Raw genomic sequence first — 23,734 nt, 5'->3', positions numbered from 1 at the left:
GGAAGATAAGAAAGTGGCCAAGAAGACCTCTGCCCTCCCCCACACTCCCATTTTCGGGAGGTGAAGCATTTTCATTCAGGCAAGAGTGTCTCAGGCTCAGGGCAGACGCAGATCTCAGGAAGGAAACAGTCCTTTCAGGGTGTCCACAGGACTCAAAGAGATGACTCCAGTCTGTCCATGGAGGTGGAAATGCCTCACAATGAAGTCGTATGGTATTGTCACACAAGGGTCAAACAACAAACAACCTCTTCATCAGAGTAATACTAAATACACACAAGAAGAGGACCTATTCGGCAATTAAATTTATTTATTCATATATATCATTAACCTGTCTAACATTAAAATCTAGCTAACACACTTATCCATCACACATCCACTCACATATAAAATCAATTTTCATCAATACATGAAATACACAATGTATATAATGATGTAATTATACAGTACAAATTCTCATTACAGTATTTTTTTTTCTCCTTATTTAATAATTTATATAAAGTGCTAATAATCTATAAGGTGCAGGTATTGTAAAACAACCTGATGTAAGTCCAGAGAGTCCAACAAAGATCTTCGTTTCGCCAAGTTTATCTCAAAGGCTTCTTCAGGGATGGACTTAAACATCAAAAAATAAACAAACACCTATTCCCCAATGCTATTTTCTTAATTCTTTTCACAAGGTGTCTTTATTAGTATCATCAATTCTTGAAGAACCTTCAGACAAAATGCTTATAGGATCAATCACGATTGTTCATATTATATCCCAACAGGGACTTTATCATCTTCAAAGATCTTCAGAGCTCTTCAGCAATTTTCTCACACGATCAATCAGGATTATTCATATCACAACCAACCAAAAATTCATCATCTTCAACAGAATTCTTCAGGGGAACGATTATACATTCAATTTATAATGTCTCATAACATCTTATTTCCCGGAAAGGATTCGTCATCCGGAAGTGACGTCTACTTCATGTTTGAAAAGAGAAGGTCTACTTCATGTTGAAGAAGCCTTTGAGATAAACTTGGCGAAACGAAGATCTTTGTTGGACTCTCTGGACTTACATCAGGTTGTTTTACAATACCTGCACCTTATAGATTATTAGCACTTTATATAAATTATTAAATAAAGAGAAAAAAAATACTGTAATGAGAATTTGTACTGTATAATTACATCATTATATACATTGTGTATTTCATGTATTGATGAAAATTGATTTTATGTGTGAGTGTATGTGTGATGGGTGAGTGTGTTAGATAGATTTTAATGTTAGACAGGTTAAAGATATATATGAATAAATAAATTTAATTGCTGAATAGGTCCTCTTCTTGTGTGTATTTAGTATCACAATGAAGTCGGGCAGGTCCACTCTTCAATGGAAGTAGTAGGAGAGAGGTTGTCCCTTTTCTGTGGGCCAAGATCATGTTGGACCAGTATGTTTTGGAGGTGATAAACAGTTACGCCTTAGAACTTTCTCATCCGATAAAGGAGGCTTTTATGATGTCCCATTGCACATCCCGAAACAAACTAAAGGCCATCCAGGATATTCTCCACCACTTGCAGAACCTGGATGCAATTGTGCTGGTGCCTACTCCAGAGAGGAGGTGAGGAAAGGTATTCCATTTACTTCGTGGTCCCAAGAAAGAGGGTGCTTTTTGGCCCATTGTAGATCTACAGACGATCAATATGGCGCTGCGGATTCTGCATTTTTTAATGGAGGCGTTGCAGATGGTAATCGCAGCAGTCCAAAGAGGAAGAGTTTCTTGCATCCTTGGACTTGACAGAAGCCTATCTGCATATAGCCATTCAGCAGGAGCATAAAATGTTTCTGCGCTTCATAGTGCCGGGGCAGCATTTTCAATTTCAGGCCCTTCCTTTCGTATTAGCTATGGCACCTCACACATTCACGAAGTTGAATGTGATGGTGGCCCTGCAAAGGGAGAGGATTCTGGTTCACCCGTATTTGGATGATTGGCTCATTTGGGCAAAGTCCGAAGAGGAGTGTTCACAGGCAAGATGCCAGGTGATGGAAACGTTACAGTCGCTCAGCTGGGTGATAAACCTGGCCAAGAGTCACTTGGGGCCAAGTCAGTCTTTGGACTACCTGGGCTGGCAGGGTCTTTCCCACCCCAGAGAGGGTGGAAAAGATTCAGTCACTGGTACTGCGGTTTTTACATCTGCCAGTTCCCAAGGCCTGGGATTATTTACAGGTTCTTGGTTTTATGGCATCTACATTAGATTTGGTGCCGTGGGTGTTTGCCTGGCTGAGGCCTCTGCAGCAGGACCTGCTGTCATGGTGGAGTCCATCGTCAGAGGAGTATCAGCAGCCATTACCGTTACAGGAGGAATCCAGGTCCAATCTATTGTAGTGGCTTTCTTGTCACAATTTGGAGGAAGGGATGGACCTGGAGACTCTGGACTGGTTGATGGTGACCACGAATGCCAGCCTCACTAGTTGGGGGGGGGGGGGGCAGTCTGTCAAGGGCAGACAGCCCAGGGTCAGTTGTTGCTAGTAGAAGCAACCTGGTCAATCAATCGCTTGGAAACAAGGGCGGTATGCAGGGTTCTGATGGCTTTCCTTCCTCAGGTCCGAAGTCAAGTGGTAAGAGCATTCTTGGATAATGCGACGACGGCGTATATCAGTCGCCAGGGTGGAATGAAGAACTGTGCTTTAGCTCTTGAGGCCCAGGAGCTTTTTCTTTGGGCGGAAGGGCATCTGCAGGGATCGCGGCATCATGTGGCCAGAGTGGACAGTGTGCAGGCAGACTATCCCAACAGGCAACAGTTGGAGAATGGGAATTGTCAGGGGATCTCATCAGAGCTCGCTGGGCAACCCACAGCTGGATCTAATGGCATCATGATGCAATGCCGAGGTTCATCAGTCACAAGACAGGAAGTTGGGGCTGAGGGCATAGACGCTTTGGTTCTTCCATGGCAGGCAGGGACTCTGCTGTATGGGTTTCCTCCAAGGCCATTAATAGACCACATGTTGTGGCACATTGAGAGGCATCCAGGAAAGGTGATTCTTGTAGTGCTGGAGTGGCTGCAGCGGCCGTGGTTTGCAGATCTGATCCAGCTTGTCATGGACGGGAGCCCTCAGGCTATCTCATCTGTCGAGACTGAGGCAAGGCCCTATCTTCTTGGATCGGGCGGATCACTTTTGTCTCGTGGCTTGGCTTTTGAGAGGAGGCATTTAAGATCGAAAGGGTACTCTGAGCCGGTAATCTCCACTTTACTTCAGACCAGGAGACTGTCCACTTCCATGGCGTATGGAAGGCTTTTGAGGCATGATGTAGGGAGGAAGGCTTAGACCCGTTGAGGGTGTATATCCTTCATGTTTTAGCCTTTTTACAGCAGCGCTTGTCTAAGGGTCTGGCATATAATTCCCTGCATGTTCAGGTGGCGGCTTTGGGGTGTCTCAGAGGTAAGCTGTGTTGCATCAGATATAGTTCAGTTTTTGAAGGGGGCCAAGTATTTGCGACCACCAGTTGGTAGAATGTGTCCGGCATGGAGCTTGAATTTGGTGCTCAAGGTGCTATGCGGGCCTCCCTTTGAACCGTTACAGCGGGCATCACTTTAAGACCTCACCTTGAAAACTGTTTCTGGTGGTGATTTTTCAGCCAGTCGACTTTCGGAGCTTCAGGCTTTGCCCTGTAGGGAACCATTTTTGAGAATTTTGGATCATGGGGTGGTGTTGTGTACAGTACCTCATTTTTGCCTTCGTTCCACCTTAACCAGATGGTGGAGCTCCCTGTGTATCTGAATTGGTCTTCTGAATCTCCAAAGGAGAGAGAGCTTCATTTGTTGGATGTTCGGGTAATGTTGTGATACTTGAAGGTCACCAACTACTTTAAGCATTCGGATCACATATTTGTATTGGGGACCAAGGAACAGAAACAAAGTGTCGAAGAGCACGATTGCCCACTGGTTGAAGAAAACTTTTCAGCTTATATTTGCAAGGGTGACAGAATTCCAGAGGGGTTGCAAGCGCATTCTACTAGAGTGCAGGCGACCTCGTGGGCTGTCAGTTGGTGTCACCACAGGAGATCTGTAGGGCAGCAACGTGGATGTCACTGCACACTTTCTCCCGGAATTATCAACTGAATGTTCGCACACCAGGGGAGCCAAGTTTTGGTGAGTGTGTGTTGAGAGCAGGTCTTTCGGGTGCCTGCCCAGTGTAGAGGTGTTTTGGTACATCCCACTTGTCTGGACTGATCTGCAGTACAAACAGGAAAGGAAGGGCTTCCTGAAGGACCACAGATCAGTCCAGAGTCTGAGCCCATTGTGTGCGAAAGACCTTACTGATTATGATTAGCAAGATCTGATGAGATATTCAGTGTATAGAGTTTCAGAGCCTATAGGATGACCAGGTTTGGTTGGTTTCTTGGGTTCGATGTTTGGTTCCAGTTCAGAGGGGCTCCAACCCTATGTTTCTCGTTTTCACATTTGCCCTGGGAGACAGGGGATAGTTGAGTTTGGTTTCACTCTAGTTTTGCTTGGGTACAGGTCAATACTGAGGGACTGCAGGTGGCACTCTGTTATATAGCAGTGCCTCAGAGTTTTTGTTCTCTGCCTCCAACTGCTGGTAGGAATGCAAAACCCACTTATCTGGCTGATCAGGAATGAAAATTAGCAGGTGAGAACTAACTTTCCTGTAACCCTGAAGTATCTTCTATTAACAGCAATTCAAATGAGAATACTAATGATCCTAAGCTGGTGATTAATCAAAACAATGACAGATTGTAGTAAACACTAGGCCGAACCGTAAACCAAATTTCAGGCACATCATTGGAGATGGGGTAGGGGCTGTCCTTATTCCATTCAGGGAGCAGCACTGTACAGCTACACACAAGAGACAGTTCTTGCTCCTTGGCGCTTACAGTCTGGTTAAGACAGATGGAGAAGAGACACAAACAAATAAGAGGCTTTGAGTTAGTCGGGGACCATGATTGGGGAAAAATGAAACAGACTTTCTATTTCTGTTTGGCGTATTGAAAAGAATTCTGCATGCTGTCCGTGCTGCTAAAAATGTCAAAAACTCACAGAGCCGAGTGCTGGTGCTTACCCTGTACCACCGTTAGACCAATACCAAGTCATCGGTGTTCAATTCTTTATTTCCTCTGAACTTTTGCGGCCAACTGTGTTTGCAAGTGTCACAGATTTTAGTTCTGGTGGGTTGTTTTTTTTTGTGGGTTTTTTTGTGTTGTTTTTTTTTAAGTTCAGCAGTTTCCTCCTGCTCCTTTTGGCTTCAAGCTCACTCGGAACCAGCTGGAACCGTGGATGTGATTCCTGAAGCCCTCATTCACATTTACCCAGGGTTCCCATTCTCTCTCTCACACACACACACCCACACACACACACACATCTTTTTAACCCTTTTCCCTGCTTCCACCTAGTCCAGTCACTGTAGCAACTGTTCTTGGCCAGGTGCCACAGTACCATAGGCTCCTTCTGGAAACCAATGCACATACCATCTTGACCGCCACATGTTGCTACTGTGCAGTGGTGAAATGTTCCTCCCTCAGAGGGTTGTGAGTGCTACCTCTGCCACATACCCCTTTTTGTTTTACCTGCAGTGCATAACTGACTGAAGAATCTCAGGATTTCTTGTCTTTCTTTGGATAATTCCCAGCCTGGGCAGTACGAGGAAGGTTAAACTTATAGAAATATGGAAACATAGAAATGGTCCATCCAGTCCACCCAGCAAGCTTATGGTAGCATCATCCGTGCCATACAGATCTCCCCTATAATGGTAGCATCAGGGGTGGCATCTGCCACCCCCTGATGCAAAGAAAAGAACCGCGCCAAGGCCCGCCCACAAAGACAACTTCCAGCCTATCAGAGCCAGCCCGGCTGGGCTTTAAATCCAAGCTCTGCTAGGCGCCATCTCCTTTTCGCTGCCAAGCTCCGGATCGCCACCGCTGCCGATCGACCTGCGCGACCGGAGCCAAAGCCCCGCCGGGGGAAGGTCAGGTTAGTGATCGCCCTCCACACCCAGGAGGCCTCGGTGCCAGCCGCGCGCTCAGGGAAAAAAAATAAAAAAACCTGCAAAGAAAAGAACTGCGCCAAGGCCCGCCCACAAAGACAACTTCCAGCTTATCAGAGCCAGCCCGGCTGGGCTTAAAATCCAAGCTCTGCTAGGCACCGTGCGCCGAGCGGCAAAGGAGCGCGACAAAGGGGCAGGCCCCTTTGTGTGCCCCTTCATGCACCCCGGAAGGGCATCCCAGAATTAAGAAAGTTAGGACACCTAGAACTTCGCTGCTTCAGACCTGTGACTCACACACTGACTGCAAGTCCCAGCACATCCGGCATGCACTAAAATTGAGCCCTGCGCGCTTTCCGCCTACCTGGCTGTTGATTGGCCCACCGATGTCTCCCTGAGACCTCTTCTAACACCGACGTCCTCCCTGAAGCCACAGGCATACCCAATTGCCTATTTCCCTTTCTCCCCAAACTCTCATATCGGCGCTGACCTGACCGAGACACAAACCCTGCAGCCCTAACCGTCTGTTTTGCAAAATTTGTCCTTCTCCATCATTCTTAGCTCTCACCTACAGCCTCCCTCTGTAGCATAGCGCATTCTGCTCTTCCCTGCCTCCCATTCAGCCCAAACTCCCTCCCTCCAACATGCCCTTTCCCACCATTCCGATCATTACTTATCACAGGAGACCAGCAGCAAATATTACATGCCAAACAATCACCAAACATCAACAACAACAAAAAAGACTCATCCCCATCATGCTTTCACCACTGAACCAAGTACTAGGTCTTACCCTTTTCTCCCTAACTCTGTTAAATGCCCAATCACTCACAAAAAAAAACAATCTTCTATATGACCACCTTTTGGACGAATCGCCAGACCTATATGCAGTTACAGAAACCTGGCTCAAACCAGAAGACACGTTACTGCTGAATCAATTACCTATCCACACATACGACATATTCTCCATTCCCAGAAAGAAGAAAAGAGGAGGAGGTCTACTCCTTGCTGCAAAAAAAAATCTGGGGCTAACACTTCAATCAACCACCTCGTCCAGCTCCATTGAATTTGCAGTTTTCAAATCGGCTCATCTTCAAATAGGTCTCACTTATGCCCCACCTGGAAGCCTAGATTCCGACCCATCTCCCCTGATAGAAATTATAGCTAAATACATCAACTCTGACGCCCCAGCCATCCTATTAGGCGACTTTAATCTACATGTGGACGCCACTCCGCTTCCCTCTAACTGTGAATCCTTCCTTAATACTCTTTCATGCATGGGATTCAAACAACTTATAAAGGAGCCCACTCACAAAGCAGGGCACACCTTGGATTTAATTTTTATTAACCAAAGCCTAGCCCAAGCATCCCACATTGTCTGTCAGCCAATTCCCTGGTCTGACCACAAACTTATCTCCACGTCATTCCTTAACCAACTCCCTACGCCCTCCTCCTCACAGAAACCCACAATTCAACTCAGAAAATTATGCAATCAGGAAACCTTAATCTCTCACCTCTCTCCAGAGCTTAACCATTTGGACTTCACAGACGCAGACACTGCCTTATCCTCTTGGTCCAAAATTACGAGTAAAGTGGCAGGCTTGATCTGCCCCCTAAAAACTAAGGTTATCCTCTCAAACAAGGACATAAAAAAACCTTGGTTCTCTCCAGAATTAAAATCCATGAAACTCGAACTTAGAAAAAGGGAACAGAGCTGGCGCAGGAATCCTTCCTCCTCAAACCTAGCATCCTTCAAATCGATCATGCACCATTACAGGATCAAAATTCTTCAGACAAAAAAAGATTTCTACTCCCAGAAAATCCATAATTTCATCTTTGATCCAAAAGCCCTCTTCTCACTGGTTTCTTCTCTTACTAAACCTCCAGTTCCGACTATCCCAGATGACAAAGCAGCTCTCAAATCCATTGAACTTGCCAACTACTTCAAAGACAAAATAACTAACTTACTGGCCGCCCGCACAACACTAACATCCCCGGGCCAATCATGTCCTCTTCTCACGGCACCCCCTCTCATCTCTATGACTAATCAACCTTTCAAAGCCTCATCGCCTCATACGGCATTCCTGGAAGAATTCGAATCAACTTCTTCACTAGAAATAGAATCTCTACTGAGGAAACTAAAACCAGCCTCCCACCCTTTCGATGTGATTCCTGCCAATCTTCTCATTACAAGCACCACTGAATAGAGATGTGTATCGTGTGATCGATTGTCTTAACGATCGATTTCGGCTGGGGGGGAGGGAATCGGATCGTCGCGGTTTTGTTTTTTTTAAATATCGTGTAAATCGTAAATCGGGGGAGGGCGGGAAAACTGGCACACTAAAACATCCCTAAAACCCACCCCGACCATTTAAAATAAATCCCCCACCCTCCCGAACCCCCCCAAAATGTCTTAAATTACCTGGGGTCCAGTGGGGGGGGGGGTCCCGTTGTGATCTTCCACTCTCGGGGGTCGGGCGCGTTGATAGAAAATGGCGCCGGCGCCATTTTGGTTCCTGTTCCCCGACGTCACGAGCGTAGGAGATCGCTCCTGGACCCCCGCTGGACCCCCAGGGACTTTTGGCCAGCTTGGGGAGGCCTCCTGACCCCCACAAGACTTGCCAAAAGTCCAGCGGGGATCCGGGAACGACCTCCTGCAGTCGAATCGTGTTGCCGTACGGCAATATGGCCGTACAGCCGGCCATATGGCCGTATGGCCGGCGCCATATTGCCGTACAGCAAAATGGCGCCGGCCGTATGCCATATTGCCGTACGGCCGGCGCCATATTGCCATACAGCCATATTGCCGTACGCCATGTTGCCATACGGCCGGCGCCATATTGCCGTATAGCAAAATGGCGCCGGCCGTACGGCAACACGATTCGACTGCAGGAGGTCGTTCCCGGACCCCCGCTGGACATTTGGCAAGTCTTGTGGGGGTCAGGAGGCTTCCCAAGCTGGCCAAAAGTCCCTGGGGGTCCAGCGGGGGTCCGGGAGCGATCTCCTATGCTCGTGACATTGGGGAACAGGAACCAAAATGGCGCTGGCGCTACCTTTGCCCTGTCATATGACAGGGCAAAGGTAGCGCCGGCGCCATTTTCTATCAATGCGCCTGACGCGAGTGGAATCGTATTGCCTTACGGCCGGCGCCATTTTGCTGTACGGCAATATGGCCGGCGCCGTATGGCCATATGGCCATATGGCCGGCGCCATATTGCCGTACAGCTAAATGGCACCGGCCGTACGGCAACAAGATTCGAGTGCAGGAGGTCATTCCCGGACCCCCGCTGGACTTTTGGCAAGTCTTGTGGGGGTCAGGAGGCCCCCCCCAAGCTGGCCAAAAGTCCCTGGGGGTCCAGCGGGGGTCCGGGAGTGATCTCCTACGCTCGTGACATCGGGGAACAGGAACCAAAATGGCGCCAGCGCTACCTTTGCCCTGTCATATGACAGGGCAAAGGTAGCGCCGGCGCCATTTTCTATCAACGCGCTCGATGCCCGAGAGTGGAAGATCACAACGGGACCCCCCCACTGGACCCCAGGTAATTTAAGACATTTTGGGGGGGTTCGGGAGGGTAGGGGATTTATTTTAAAGGGTCGGGGTGGGTTTTAGGGATGTTTTAGTGTGCCGGTTTTCCCGCCCTCCCCCTTCCCCTCCCCCTTCCCCCGATTTATGATTTTTGACGATAAATCGGGGGAATTCCTATTAAATATCACCTCTAACGATTTTTGACGATTTAAAATATATCGGACGATATTTTAAATCGTCAAAAAACGATTCACATCCCTACCACTGAAGTTTCTAAGCCCATCTCGCTTATCATCAATGCCTCCTTAGCACAAGGCCATGTCCCCGACCCTCTCAAACTGGCTATCTTAAAACCCCTTCTAAAAAAAACTAACCTCTCCACAGACAACCCAGCAAACTTTCGTCCTATTGCAAACCTTCCTATCATCGCCAAGATCCTAGAAAGAATTGTCAAGAAACAACTCTCCGAGTTTCTGGACAATAACAATATCCTCTCCCCAGCTCAACTAGGATTTCGCAAAGCTAGAAATATTTATTTATTTATTTAACACTTTTCTATACCGACCTTCATGGTAGAGACCATATCAGATCGGTTTACATCGAATTGGGGAACTGAACCAAGAACAGTAACCAAAAACAATAGGTTGAGCATGAAAAAACAAAGTTACATTTAACGGGGAAATTAAACTTGGAAGCATAGGCTACTGGAAGGAAGGAAAGGCTTGAGATAGCGGAGGAATTATTAGTATAAACAAAGCAGAGTCAGGGGGCTCTTATTCTGGACATGGATAATATGGAGATCCATTGCTCCTGAAGGAAGTTCTGTCGACTATTGTGTGTCATGGGTATCTGAGAAGGCTTGGCGGAAAAGCCAGGTCTTAGGTTTTTTCTTAAATGTTAGTAGGCAGGGTTCCATTCTGAGGTCAGCTGGGATGTTGTTCCAGATAGTTGGGCCTGCTGTTGAGAAGGATCGGTCTTTAGTTGAGGTGAGACGTGTGGCTTTTGTAGGTGGGGTCTGTAGGGTTCCTTTATATATTTCTCTAGTCAGTCTGTTGGTGAGGTGGAGATTGAGGGGGAATTTGAGGTCCAGATGCAAGTGATTGTAGATGGCTTTGTGGATTAAAGTGAGTGATTTGTGGAGGGTTCTGTACTTCACTGGGAGCCAGTGTAGGTTACGTAGGATGGGGGATATGTGTTCTCCCCGGTTGGTGTTAGTCAGGATTCTTGCCGCAGCGTTCTGTATCAGCTGTAGCGGCTTAGTGGTTGAGCTGGGGAGTCCCAGGAGGAGTGCGCTGCAGTAGTCGATTTTAGCAAATATCAAGGCTTGCAGAACTGTTCTGAAACCGTGGAAAAAAAGTAGGGGTTTGAGTCTTTTTAGGACTTGAAGCCTGTAGAAACAGTCTTTGGTTGTGGTGTTGATCATTTTCTTGAGGTTTAAGCGGTTGTCTAGTAACACCCCGAGATCTCGTACGTGGGTATGCATGAGCTGGGTGTTAAGATTGGTCTGTGGGAGAGGGTTGTCTTGGTTAGAGGAGATGAGGAGGAGTTCGGTCTTGGATGCGTTAAGGACCAGATTAAGGCTGTTAAGAAGGTTGGTGATCCGATTTAGGCAGTTGTTCCAGTGCGAGAGTGATTTTGCGATGGATTCTGTTATCGGAATCAAAATCTGCACGTCATCTGCATACAGATAATGAATAAGGTTAAGGTCTGTTAGAAGCTGACAGAGTGGGAGGAGGTATATATTGAAGAGAGTGGGTGATAATGATGATCCTTGGGGTACTCTGAGTGAGGACCTTGTCGAAGGAGATTCTTTATTATTTATTTTAACTTTGAAACTTCTATTACTAAGGAAAGACGTGAACCAACTGAGGGCTGAACCTGATATACCTATTTCTGCTAGGAGAGTCAGAAGGATGGTGTGGTTGACGGTGTCGAAGGCTGCCGAGATGTCCAAAAGAACTAGAAGGAAGGAATGGCCCTTGTCTAATCCCAGAATGATATGGTCTGTTAAGGAGATGAGGAGTGTTTCTGTGTTGCGAGATTTGCGGAATCCGTATTGGGAAGGGAAAAGGATGTTGTGATCTTCTAGATATTCTGACAGCTGAGTGTTAACCAGTTTCTCTGTAAGTTTGGCTAAGAATGGTAGATTTGAGATGGGGCGGAAGTTAGCAGGTTCTTTGGGGTATAAGTTGTGCTTCTTGAGGAGGGGTTTAAGAGAAGCGGATTTTGAGCTATCTGGGTATCTCCCTTGTGCTAATGAGCAGTTTATAATATTAGCTAGAGGTCCTGCGATCATGTTTGGAATCAGTAGCAGGAGTTTGGATGGTATATTGTCCGCTGGATGGCTAGATGGTTTCTGTCTCTTAAGGAGGGATTCAATCTCCCCGGTAGATGTCAGATCGAAGTTGTCGAGCTTGATTCCAGTGTTGGTGTGAGTGGTGGAGAATGTAGAGCATGTGGTGGTGTTGGTTGGTAGGAGAGCCAGGGTATTTGTAATCTTCTGTTGAAAGAAAGTAGCAAGTTCATTGGCCTTGGATTGTGCTTGTTCATCAGGTATCGTTGGTGGGGATGACTTTGTGATTTGTGACACGTAAGAGAAAAGTGCCTTGGCGTCATATTGGAGGTTGTGGATTTTACTTGCATAGTATTCTCTTTTTGACTTTAGGATTGCGGTCCTATAATGGTGTAGGGTTCCTTTGTAAGATGAGAGTGTAACAGAGTTGGGGGCTTTGCGCCATCTATTTTCTTTGTGGCGAAGGATTTGTTTCATCCGTATTAGCTCTGTGGAGAACCATGGTTGATTTCCTTTCTTTTCAAGGTTTATTGTTTTGGAGACTGCAGGGCATAGTTTGTTAGCCACTGCTTCCGTGATGTTGTGCCATGAAAGAACTGCAGAGTCGGTGTTGGATAAGTCCAGGTTAGAGAGTTCTTTCGTAAGATGGTCGCTGAGAGTCTCGGATGCACATGATTTCCTGTAGTGAATGGTGGACTGAAGTTGCGGGCTGTAAGTTTGTTGTTTAGCGGCGATCTTGGTGGTTATCAGAAAGTGATCTGACCAGGGGACTGGGGTGCAGGTGGGTGTCGATGAGCAACTGAATTTTGAGTTGATGAAGATGAGATCTAGCGTGTGTCCTCCTTTGTGAGTCGGGTTGTTGACGATCTGCGTGAATCCCATTGTACTGAGGGAGTTGAGGAGGGTTTCGCAGTTGGGGGAGAGGGGTGAGGCGTCGGTGTGTAAGTTAAAGTCTCCCATGATCATGGTAAGGAGGTCAAAGTCGATGTGCTTCACTATGGATTCGATGAGGGGAGAGGCGTCCGCTTCAAGTAATCCCGGCGGAGCATAGACTAGTAGTAGTTGCAGATGTTGTGATTTGACTAAGCCCAGTTCCAGTTTGGACTCGGACTTGATTGTATGTGGAGTAAGTTTGAGTTCTTTTTTGGTTGCTAGTAGTAAGCCTCCCCCTCGTTTTTTGTGTCTGTGGGTTGATAGTATTTCATACTTGTGTATAGGTAATTGATTGATGAGCGCGATGTCGGAGTTTTTTAGCCATGTTTCTGTGATGGCACAGATATCGGGTTCTGAGTCCAGTAGATAATCGTTGAGGATGTGCGTCTTTTTAGTTAGTGATTGTGCATTAAATAGAGTTACCGAGAGTAGTGTGAGTCCTAAGAACTGGGTAAGAGGGGTGATCATGATTGGTATGAGGGATCTGTGACTTCTTGAAGGTAGTTCTGGCGTAGGATAGATGCTGGTTTGGCGACGGAGATGTCTGATTGGAATTTGATGAGTTAGTCTTTCTTCCCGCAGATGTGATGGCAGGATTTGTTGCCGGAGTAGGATTTGAGGTGATGGGGAATTAAGGTTCTGACGAGACGATGGCGTTGGCATAATGGGTCCTGTTAAAATCGTGTTACTGCTCTTTATCCATTCTCTTTATCAAATACAGAATCTCTCCTTATTTCTCTGTCAGATATCACCCTCATGAACCTGGAAAAGAAACGGCCCTGTCTCCTCATCCTCCTAGATTTATCGGCCGCATTCGACACAGTGAACCATCAGTGTCTTATTGACAGGCAACAAATCAAAAATACCGTACTAAACTGGTTCAAGTCCTTCCTCCAAAATAGGCATTACAAAGTCAAGATTAACAGCAAAGTATCCCCCCCCCCTTTCATCTCTTCCCTAGGAGTCCCTCAAGGTTCATCTTTATCCCCGACACTATTCAATATCTATCTTCTCCCCCTTTGCAATCTACTCTCCGAGCTGAAACTTACACATTATCTGTATGCTGACGATGTTCAAATCCTGATACCGATCACCGACTCGCTGCAAAAAACTCTTCTCCATTGGAATGCCTGTCTCACCCACATTAACAACCTCCTCTCAAAGCTTAATTTGTTACTCAACACTGAGAAAACAGAATACATCCTAATCACACAAGATGGCAGTGTACCAATAAATAACGCTCAACAGCCAAATTCCCCTACTTTCTCACCCAAGGTAAGAAACCTTGGGGTAATCATAGACAGCCAAATGACCTTCACAGGCTTCATCAACAACACAGTAAAGGAGTGTTATTTTAAACTCCAAGTTCTAAAACGACTAAGACCCCTCTTCCATTTCCACGATTTTAGGTCAGTTTTACAAGCCATCATATTCTCCAAAATTGACTATTGTAATTCACTCCTTCACGGCCTGCCTGATATTTCACTTAAACCTCTCCAGCTACTACAGAACGCCACGGCCAGGATCCTCACAAAATCCAATAAGAGGGACCATACAACTCCAATTTTAAAGAATCTACATTGGCTACCAATTAAGTTTAGAATCCTTCATAAACTATTAACAGTCACTCACAAAGCCATTCACAACATTACTCCTCTGGATCTTACAATACCTCTGCAGCTCCACACCTCGGTCCGTCCAATTAGACTAGCCCAGAGAGGCACTCTTCAAGCCCCCACCATCAAGACCTCCTTCAGTAAGAGAGCTATATCCGCCTCGGGTCCCAAGCAATGGAACCTGTTCCCTCCTGAACTGAGTCTGGAACAATGTCCAATCACCTTTAAGAAGAGACTTAAGACTTTGTTGTTCGAACAAGCCTTCCCATAACTACTCACCTCAGCCTTGGCTCTTATCCGCATCATGAGGACTCTATCCAACTTGATACCTTCATAGGCCCCCCCTATTTAATTTCCCTGCTTTTCGCCCAAGTTATACAGTCCCAATTCTCTATACTTTCTGCACCCATTTTATGTTTTCCAGGTTATTCTACCCTGTTCATTGTTTTTATCCAGGTTATTCCACCCTGTTCATTGTAAAACAAGACTTTGTCTCTGTTATTTTTTGCTGGTTGTAATGTAAACCGAAGTGATAATTAATCTTGTTAATTGAACCTCGGTATATAAAAGTTATAAATAATAATAATAATAATAATACAAGTTACCTCCATACTTAGTTTCCCAAACAGTCAGGACCCTTGTTGGTTACTGTCTAAGTCCAATTCCCCGTTATCTCTTATCTCTTGCCGTTGAAGCAGAGAGCAGTGTTGGAGTTACATCACAAGTTTAAGGCTAATTGGTTAAGGGTAGTGACAGTCACATCAGCAAGTTTCCCCCATGCTTATTTGTTTTCCCAGACCATAAAATTCAATGTCCTTGTTGGTTGTTGTCCAAAACTAATTCCCCTTTTCCTCTTTTCATCCTGCCATTAAATCAGAGAGCAATAATGAGTTGCATCAACAGAATGAAGGCTTCATGGTTAAAGGGTAGTAACCGCCACACCAGCAAGTTACCCCCATGCGCTCTTTTCCTCATTTCCATCCTCTAGCCTTAAAGGGTCCACAGTGTTTATCCCATGCCTCTTTGAAATCTTTCACCATTTTTGTTTTCACCACATCCTCTGGATGGGTATTCCCAGCATCCACCACCCTCTCCATGAAGAAATAGTTCCTGACGTTGGTTCTGAGTCATCCTCCTGGGAATTCCATTTCATGGCGCCTAGTTCCACTTATTTCTTTCCAACAGAGAAGGTTTGTCGATTGTGCATCATTAAAGCCTTTCAGGTATCTGAAGGTCTGTATCATATCTCCCCTGCACCTCCTCTCTACCAGGGTATACATATTTAGCTCCTTCAACCTCTCCTCATAAGTCATTTGAAGGAGAACCCCCACCATTATTGTCGCCCTTCTCTGGACCACCTCCATCCTGTCTCTGACCTTCTTGAGATGTGGTCTCCAGAACTGAACACAATACTCCAGGTGAGGCCTCACCAAGGACCTATACAAGGGATTATCACCTCCTTTTTCTTACTAGATATTCCTCTTTCTAAGCAGCCCAGTATTCTTGTGGCTTTAGCTATCGCCTTGTAACATTGCTTCACTGACTTCAGATCGTTAGACCTATCACCCCAAGATGCCTCTCTTGCTCTGTGCACAACAGCCTTTCCCTGCCCCATCACATACAGCTCTTTTGGATTACCGCACCCCAGATGCATGACTGCATTTCTTGGCATTGAAGCCCAGCTGCCGTATCTTCGACCACCGTTCAAGCTTCCTGAAATCACGTCTCATTCTCTCTACTCCTTCCTGCATATCCATTCTGCTGCAGACCTTAGTATCATCCGCAAATAGACTTTACCTTCTGCCCTCCGCAATGCACTCATGCCTCCTTTCACCTTGTAAGAGTCTGCCATGTTTGATTTATGAATACATTGAGTTTTAGACTATTCATGTCAAGTACTAAATGCATGTTTAATATTAGTAGACTGGCTCTGAGAAATTGAAAATAACCTAAAAATGCCCAACTTCTAATGTCTTCCTCTCTGGCACTATGAAATAGAAGAGGGATGGGGCAGGGCTGCCAACGATGATATTTCATAAGTGCAGTAAAGCCAAGTCTCTTTCTGTCTTTGGAGAAAAAAAGAAATGTCCTATAAAAGACATTTGACATTTCCCTAAATAGTTTCTCAGTGTCTCGGAGCAAGTTGCATCCAGTGGTGGTTTCTGAAGGCAAAGAACAAACTAGAAAGTTTGGGGTTTTTTTAAAATTTTATTTATTTATTTATTTATTTAACATCTTTTTTATACTGACATTAAAATACACATCATATCGGTTTACATTTTAACGAAAGGTTGAAATTACATAGAACAGGGGAGGGGAGAACCAGGAGATTATGAATGAGAGAGTAGAGGCTCTAGGGGGAGCCTGAAGGTAAAGCGAGGGGATGGGGGAAGGGGAGAAGAAAACATATTTACAAACATTAATCGTGGTCATGAAAGATAAACATAATTACATAATTACAGAGGAGGGAGCAAGGGTGGGTAGAGAGGGTGGCTAGTCTGGGAAGGCCTGGTGGAAAAGCCATGTTTTGAGCATCTTTCTGAATTTCAAGGGGCAGGGCTCCAGACGGAGGTGGGGTGGCATGGTGTTCCATTGCGTTGGACCGGCAATAGATAGGGCACGTTCCCTGGTTGCTGAAAGGCGGGGCTTCTTAAGGGGTGGGACTTGAAGGGTGCCAGTAAGTTTTGCTCTGGTGGGGCGGGCAGATCGCGAGAGTTGGAGAGGTTCGCTAAGCCATGAGGGATTGTTCTTGTAAATAGATTTGTGTATAATGGTGAGGGATTTGAAGAGGATGCGGAACGAGATGGGTAGCCAATGCAGTTGGCTACCCTAGTTTTGGCCCCTCGTTTTGGCCCCTAGTTGTGAAAGAAACCCTTTCTTTCTGTGCAAGAACAGAGGGGAGTGTCAGTGTGTTTTGCTGGTTTGGAGGGTGAATCAAAGCGGCATTGTAGCCCAGGCTCAGCATCCAGAGAGATGTGTGGAACAGTACCACAGGAACTTTGCAGTGTCCGAAACCACCTTCCTGAGCAGTGCACTAAAGCGTCACTTTAAAAACAGGCTCGTCAGGCTTCAGTCAGCCATAGGTTGTCAATGGGATAGGATATTATTATAGGATATTAAATCACTGAATGCTGTGAATCGTCCTCTTCAGATACATAGCAGTTCCATAAACTTACTGACAAAGCGAAATGTGCAGTAAATACAGTATTATATAAATGGAAGACATGGTTTCTAACTGGTTCCAGAATTCTATGATAGGTTAATCCAGTCCTGGTTTTTCCACACCACATGTTGGGACTTGTAGTCTTGTTTTTCTAAGGAAATCCAGTAGGGAAATCAGAATTACAAGTCCTTGCATGCAATGGGGTAAAACTTGGACTGAATAAACCTGTCCTGATAATCTGGAGCCAGATGAGAACTCTAGTAGGATTTTCTTATCGAGTTGCTAGATCCATTTTCATTTGCCTCATAAACTTTATGAATAAGGACCTTTGTTTTCAATTTTATTTTTTTTATTTATTTTTTTTTATAATTACAATTTTTTATCCAATCCATTACAAACCTTAAAACAAATATAATAAACTAGGGTTACATGATTCATAAGTTTTTCACAATATCAACCCTCTCTCCCTTTCTACTCCCTCCACACATGCATCCCTCCCCTATGAATAAAACATCCAAATAACATGGACATACACAGTGAACATCAAATTAAAAAATACAAAGCAAAGGGCTATCCTTTCAGATGTTATCTTCACACCAGACTGTATATAGTTCCCAGACTTTAAGAAATGAGTCCAGTGCCCCTCCACAAAGCTGTTTGCTTCCCCATTTAGTACATGTTCCATACCCACTTAACTAAAGAAAAAGATGGAACCAACACATTCTTCCAGTATGCAGCTATTTCACATTTAGTAGCAAACATTAGCTAAGCCAATAGTTCAATTGTTCTTGCAGACAAATCAGTGGGGAGCAATAACAGTAATACAATTTTAGGGTCTTTAGGCACTGAGACCCCTAACAATTTTTTAATCAAGTTAATAACCATATCCCAGTAAGATTGTACATGTGGGCACATCCACCATGAATGTAAAAAATGATCCAGGAAAACCACACATACGCCAGCAGTGAGGTAATACAACAGGAAAAATCCCATGTAACCTAACTGGCGACAAATACTAACACAGTAATATCTTATAACTGTTTTCCACAATTAAAGAAGAAATGGAGCTGTAAGCCACCCATTTAGTAACATTTATCCTATTGCTAGTCATCAAGAGCATGCCCTAAGTCAACCTCCCATGGAGTAATATGTTTAGCTGTATTGAATGGCTTAGGAATAAGGAGAGTACACAATTTAGAAATCATCTCATTTTTAGCACGAGCGGAACACAATATCTCAAAAGGTATCATATTCCTAGAAAACACAGCTGATATTCCTTTACCCATAATAAAATGGAGAATTTGTAAATATTCATAACAGTCTTGATCAGTAAGCCCAAGGCTTGCAGAAAGATCTGAGGAAGTTAAGAAAACCTTATTGGAGTATAGTTGACCCAATCTAGTCAGGTCCAACTGACTCATCTGTAAAAAATAGGAAACCAAACCCCCGGGAAGATGGAAACCGATAAAAGTCAATGGGGGATAATCTATATGACCAGTAATTAGTGATCTGTTGGCCCCTCATAGCTTAGGTATTAGCACTGTGAAGGAGTTAATTATCTGTCTATGCACTCCTAATGATCGAGAAGCCGAGCTCACAGCGCAAAGAAGTATCCTACCAACTATATCCATATAACCCATAACAGGACATTAGGGAGACACTGGTCAATGGACTAAACTGAACCGTAGAGAGACTCACCCTCTCTAGCATATCCCTCGATACGTAGAGAGACTCAACCTCTCTAGCATATTCCCCGATCCTGATTTAATGCCACTCATCCCACCCCCTCCTCGCTCTTCCTCTCCACCATCCTTCAACCAGATCTTCTCAATCCATCTTTCAGCCTGAGCTTCTCAACCCTCTCCTTCCTCATGGCCACCCGATTCCGCTGGGCCCCACCACGCCCTTTCTATTCCGCTTACCCATAGCAATATTTATTTATTAGATGCCTTACTTTATCGCTTTTCCACTGTTTATGCTGCCCCATTATATTTGTCATTCGTTTTTTTGACGACCTGTTTATTTATATTCAACTGTTATCTATCTATAATGGTTTTATTTATAAATGCTTATTTATAATTATTATTTTTTCTATATTCACCTGTTATTTAATGATTTGATGACTTGTTTCAATGTAACGCCACAGCTGCGACTGTTCTGTTTCAATGGAAACCGATTTGATTTGACAAGAATGTCAGTATATAAAAATTATAAATAAATAAATAAATAAAATATCCTGTTCAGTTGATCCCCACTGCTTGACACATGCTGCCACATACACACCGCCCTCAATTGTGCGGCTAGGTAGTATTGTTTAAAATTTGGAACTGCTAGTTTTATTTTATTTTTCACAGGAATTTCTTAGTTTGGTTTAACAACCAAAAATGGGAGGAAATCAGTGGAGAAAATGAGTTGTATTTTTCCTACTTATTTTCTCCCATTTTTGTTTGTTATAATAAATACTGAGAAATTGCCCAGAAAAATAAATTAAAACCCCCCAAAATAAAGGTCTCTACTTATGCATGAACTGCAGAGGATCCACTTTACACAGGTTTTTGCCCCTTTTTTGAACCTCTTCCCCCACCAATTGCTTTATAAGAAAATAAGAGATTTTGAAATGTTCAGTTCATCAAGCAATCTGAATATTTAAACATCACAAAGTGCTTTATTATTTATACACTTTTACTTTTCCAGTGAGGTCACCAAGACAGGTTTGAGAAACCCCTTGGTATGTGCAGGTTACATGCAGTCTGGACCTTGACAGACTTTTTAGATAAGAAGCCAAAGCATGCTTTCAACTTGAGTATTTTATAGTTATGACATTATCCACAGTTTGAGATATCTGACTATCATATTAGCATTCCCTCAGTGCCTACTTTTCCCTTTCCAGTTTGATTTTATGGAGCATAGAAAAACGAGAAGCTATCTGCGGAAGCACGGCCTCCCCAGTCAGCGTTGGAAATACTTTAACAATAAAGTTCTGCAATAATACTGATGACATCTTCATATCAGCTGGAAAGTAAGTGTCAGTAAAATAGTTTTCAGATTTCATATTTATTAAGATGTATGTCCTGTACCTATCATACATTCACAGTAGGTAGCAAGACTACATATATAATAAAATTCAATAAACATAATCTAATAAATAAAATGTTGATTCTAAAGAAACCACTGCAGCAGTTAGTAACTTGAGACTTTTAATTAAAGAAAGACAGAGACAAAGACAAAAAGGGAGGGGGAGGAACTAACAATGTTGTTCCCCAGAGTAGCACAGGGTCGCAGCAGTTCTGTGGACACCTTGCTACACATTCATCCAGCAATGTTCATAACTTTATATATTCTTCACAACAAAAGCAGTTGGGAAACAAACTAGTCAGATTGATATTACTCAGCTGGGATCGAATGCCAAGGTGAACAAATAAGTTGGGTTTTTTTTATTTTATTTTTATAATTTTCACAAAAAATCACAAGAATCCTCTTGTACAGCAATAAGGAGAATATCATATAGAAATACACCTCTTTAAATCACATATCACAAAACTATAAGAAATATCAAACATGAAATATTATCAAGCATGAAATCTCCAAGTAAAGGAAAATAAGGGGAGAAACAAGTGTAATCATAGCGGTTACAATGTACAGGGAAAAAAGAAAAATATCCCGTGAGTACCCCGCCACATAATTCTAGCATCTAACCCAAATACAAGGGAGTTCTTCAGGAATGAGAGTCAAGAATTGCTCGTAATTGTGTAGGTTCAAAAACCACATATTTTAAATCTGAATAATAAACATTTGCATGGGTTTCTCAACACAAATTTAGCTCTTCGTCATAAAGCCTCAATTCTCATATCGAGAAACTATTTCCTCCGTAACTGAGTGGCCCTTTAAGTCAGGGTGGATCCATATTTTTGGACCATAGAACAAAGAAGAATGCTTCCGCAAGAAAAACCTTAATACAGCATTTTTGTCAGACATAAAAGTAAATGAAACTAACAAAGTAGCATGATTAGTTACCACAGTAGAGACATTTCTAAAATATCAGGAAGATTTAAAGACTGCTCAGGTTGTTGTTGGTCAGCAGGTGGCCCTTGATTCTGTTGATTTGTAGGTAAATAATACATTTTTAAAAAAACCAGCACATTATCTAGGGGAAATCCCAATACCAGAGTTAACTAAGACTTAAACAGGTCAATAGGTGAAATCATTTTGACATATGGAAAGTTAAGTACATGAAGATTTAAAGTTTTCAGAGCATTTTCAATGTTTTCTATCTTCCTTGTGTGGGCCAGTTCAGATTGTACTAAACCCTGCTGAAGTCTCTCCACAGATGTTAAACGGGTATCTATCTGTCCCATTTTTTTGTTCAAGAATATTAACAGCTTTATCTATAGTTGGTATCCGTTGATTAATATCCAAGGCTATATAAGTCTATATATGTCTATATATGTCTCTGTAAGACATTTGCTTGTCACTGTTATTGTTCAAAATGTAAACCGAATTGATCAATAATTCTGTTATTGGAAAGTCGGTATAGAAAAAACTTTAAATAAATAAATAAATAAGGCTATATTCGTTAAAATAGAAATTGCCACCTCCAAAGAGACGAAAGCAGTCCATAAAATTCCAAAGTAATCACAGGAGGTTGTATCAAGGAGATTCTAGGCAAACAACATAACTTTGAGACGACATCTCCTGCTCCCAGGGAGATGGTATCGCCATCCCCAAATCCAGATGGACCAACTGAGCTGGTCAAGCCTGAGGCCTGGCCAGGGGTCTCAAGCAATGTCACTGGAGGCTCCACCCTTCCTTCTCCAAGGCCTTCCAGCTCGAGATCTTTCACCGACTTCAGGGCACCACAGTGGTCAAGATTGTACGGTTGGATTGTTAGCCCAAACAATAGAGTATCAAATGGTGGGGAGGGTGTTATAGGTGCGCTGGGACTCAGCGACACTCCTTCAGCCAGCAACGCCGATGTCCGCTCTGCATTGGCAGTTGCAGCGGCTGCTCCTTCCAGTGGCAAAAAAGTTTTCAATCCGTGGCTGATGATCATCAGATAAAGGAGAAGAAACTAAATTCTCCCTTATCTTTGCTTTCCTTTTTGTATGAGGCATCACCAAAAGGAAATATAACTCCCAGGAAAAAGAAAAGATGGAGAGAGCTCTTTAGTGTGCTTCATTGGTAGCAGCCATCTTGTCTCCTTCCCCCCCCCCCCCCCCTCGATTTATTAGCTCAACAAATAAGTTTTTAACAGTTTCCTGAAATGCTTGGGGCATTTAGTCATATGAAAGTGATCCAGGAGTGCACCCATATAATTGGGCCAGCTCTAGAAAAGGCTCTGTCCCAAGACTCACCAAGGCAAGCATGTTGAATGGAAAGCAGTTTGAGCAATCCTTGATTAGCTGATCGCAGTGATCTACTGTGATGGTAGATACCAAACGTGGAGTGTAGCTCTGTAGTAGTATGATTAAAGATATAACTTTATATTTTACTCTCAACTGTACAGGAAGTCAGTGTAGAGAATATAGTACTGGAATAATGTGTTCAGATAGAAACCGTGCTGCCAAATTCAGAATAATTTGTAAAGGTCTGAGAGAAGTAGCAGGAAAATCAAGATATAGAAACTTGTTGTAGTCTAGTCTATTTAGGTCTAGTGTCTGGAGTACAGGCTGGAAATTGTCATCTGACAGTATGGGTTTCAACTGATGAAGCATGTAGAGTTTGTACAGGGTAGCAAGGGTAAAACTCTTGATATGAGCCTTCATTGAGAAGTCACCTTTGAGCACAACACCTAGATTGCGGTGCCACTGAGAAATTTTAAAATTGCAGCTGTCAAACAGTAAGTCAGTGGATGGATTAGTCATGGGGGATCTGCTCAGTTTTGTTAGTATTCAGAGATAATTTATTATGAGTTATAGCAAAACTAAGGTTGTAATGATGGAAGAACTGGAATGAAAAACTGGATATCATTAGATTTTGTAGCAGACATCTAAGCCAGCCAGAAGCTTGCACAAAGCAGTAAGATATTAAAAAGCATAGCAGGATGAGTTGACCCTTGAGGGACCCCCGTGGCTGCTCCATGTCACGAAGAAACTGCGTGTACAACCTGTACTTGTTGGATACGGTTGGAGAGGAATGATTGAAACCAACGATGGACAGTTTCAGCAACACTGATATCCTGAAGTTGGGCCAACAGTATGATGTTGTTCAGATTATTGAAGGCTGAGG

General features: G+C 43.8%; 1 protein-coding gene across 1 annotated transcript in view; it reads left to right on the top strand.

Moving 5' to 3' along the window:
- The window catches only part of CFAP52 (cilia and flagella associated protein 52), a 224,177-nt gene that overhangs the window by 92,350 nt on the left and 108,093 nt on the right, over positions 1-23,734 (top strand). The window contains exon 4 of the mRNA XM_029600320.1: positions 20,400-20,528. Within this exon, the coding sequence (XP_029456180.1) occupies positions 20,400-20,528 (129 nt within the window). The remainder of the gene's footprint in view (positions 1-20,399; positions 20,529-23,734) is intronic.

The sequence above is a fragment of the Rhinatrema bivittatum genome, chromosome 4 (assembly GCF_901001135.1).
Source record: "Rhinatrema bivittatum chromosome 4, aRhiBiv1.1, whole genome shotgun sequence".
Classification (NCBI taxonomy): domain Eukaryota; kingdom Metazoa; phylum Chordata; class Amphibia; order Gymnophiona; family Rhinatrematidae; genus Rhinatrema; species Rhinatrema bivittatum.
Note: the sequence above shows the minus strand (reverse complement) of the source record. Positions and strands in the feature narration are given on the sequence as shown.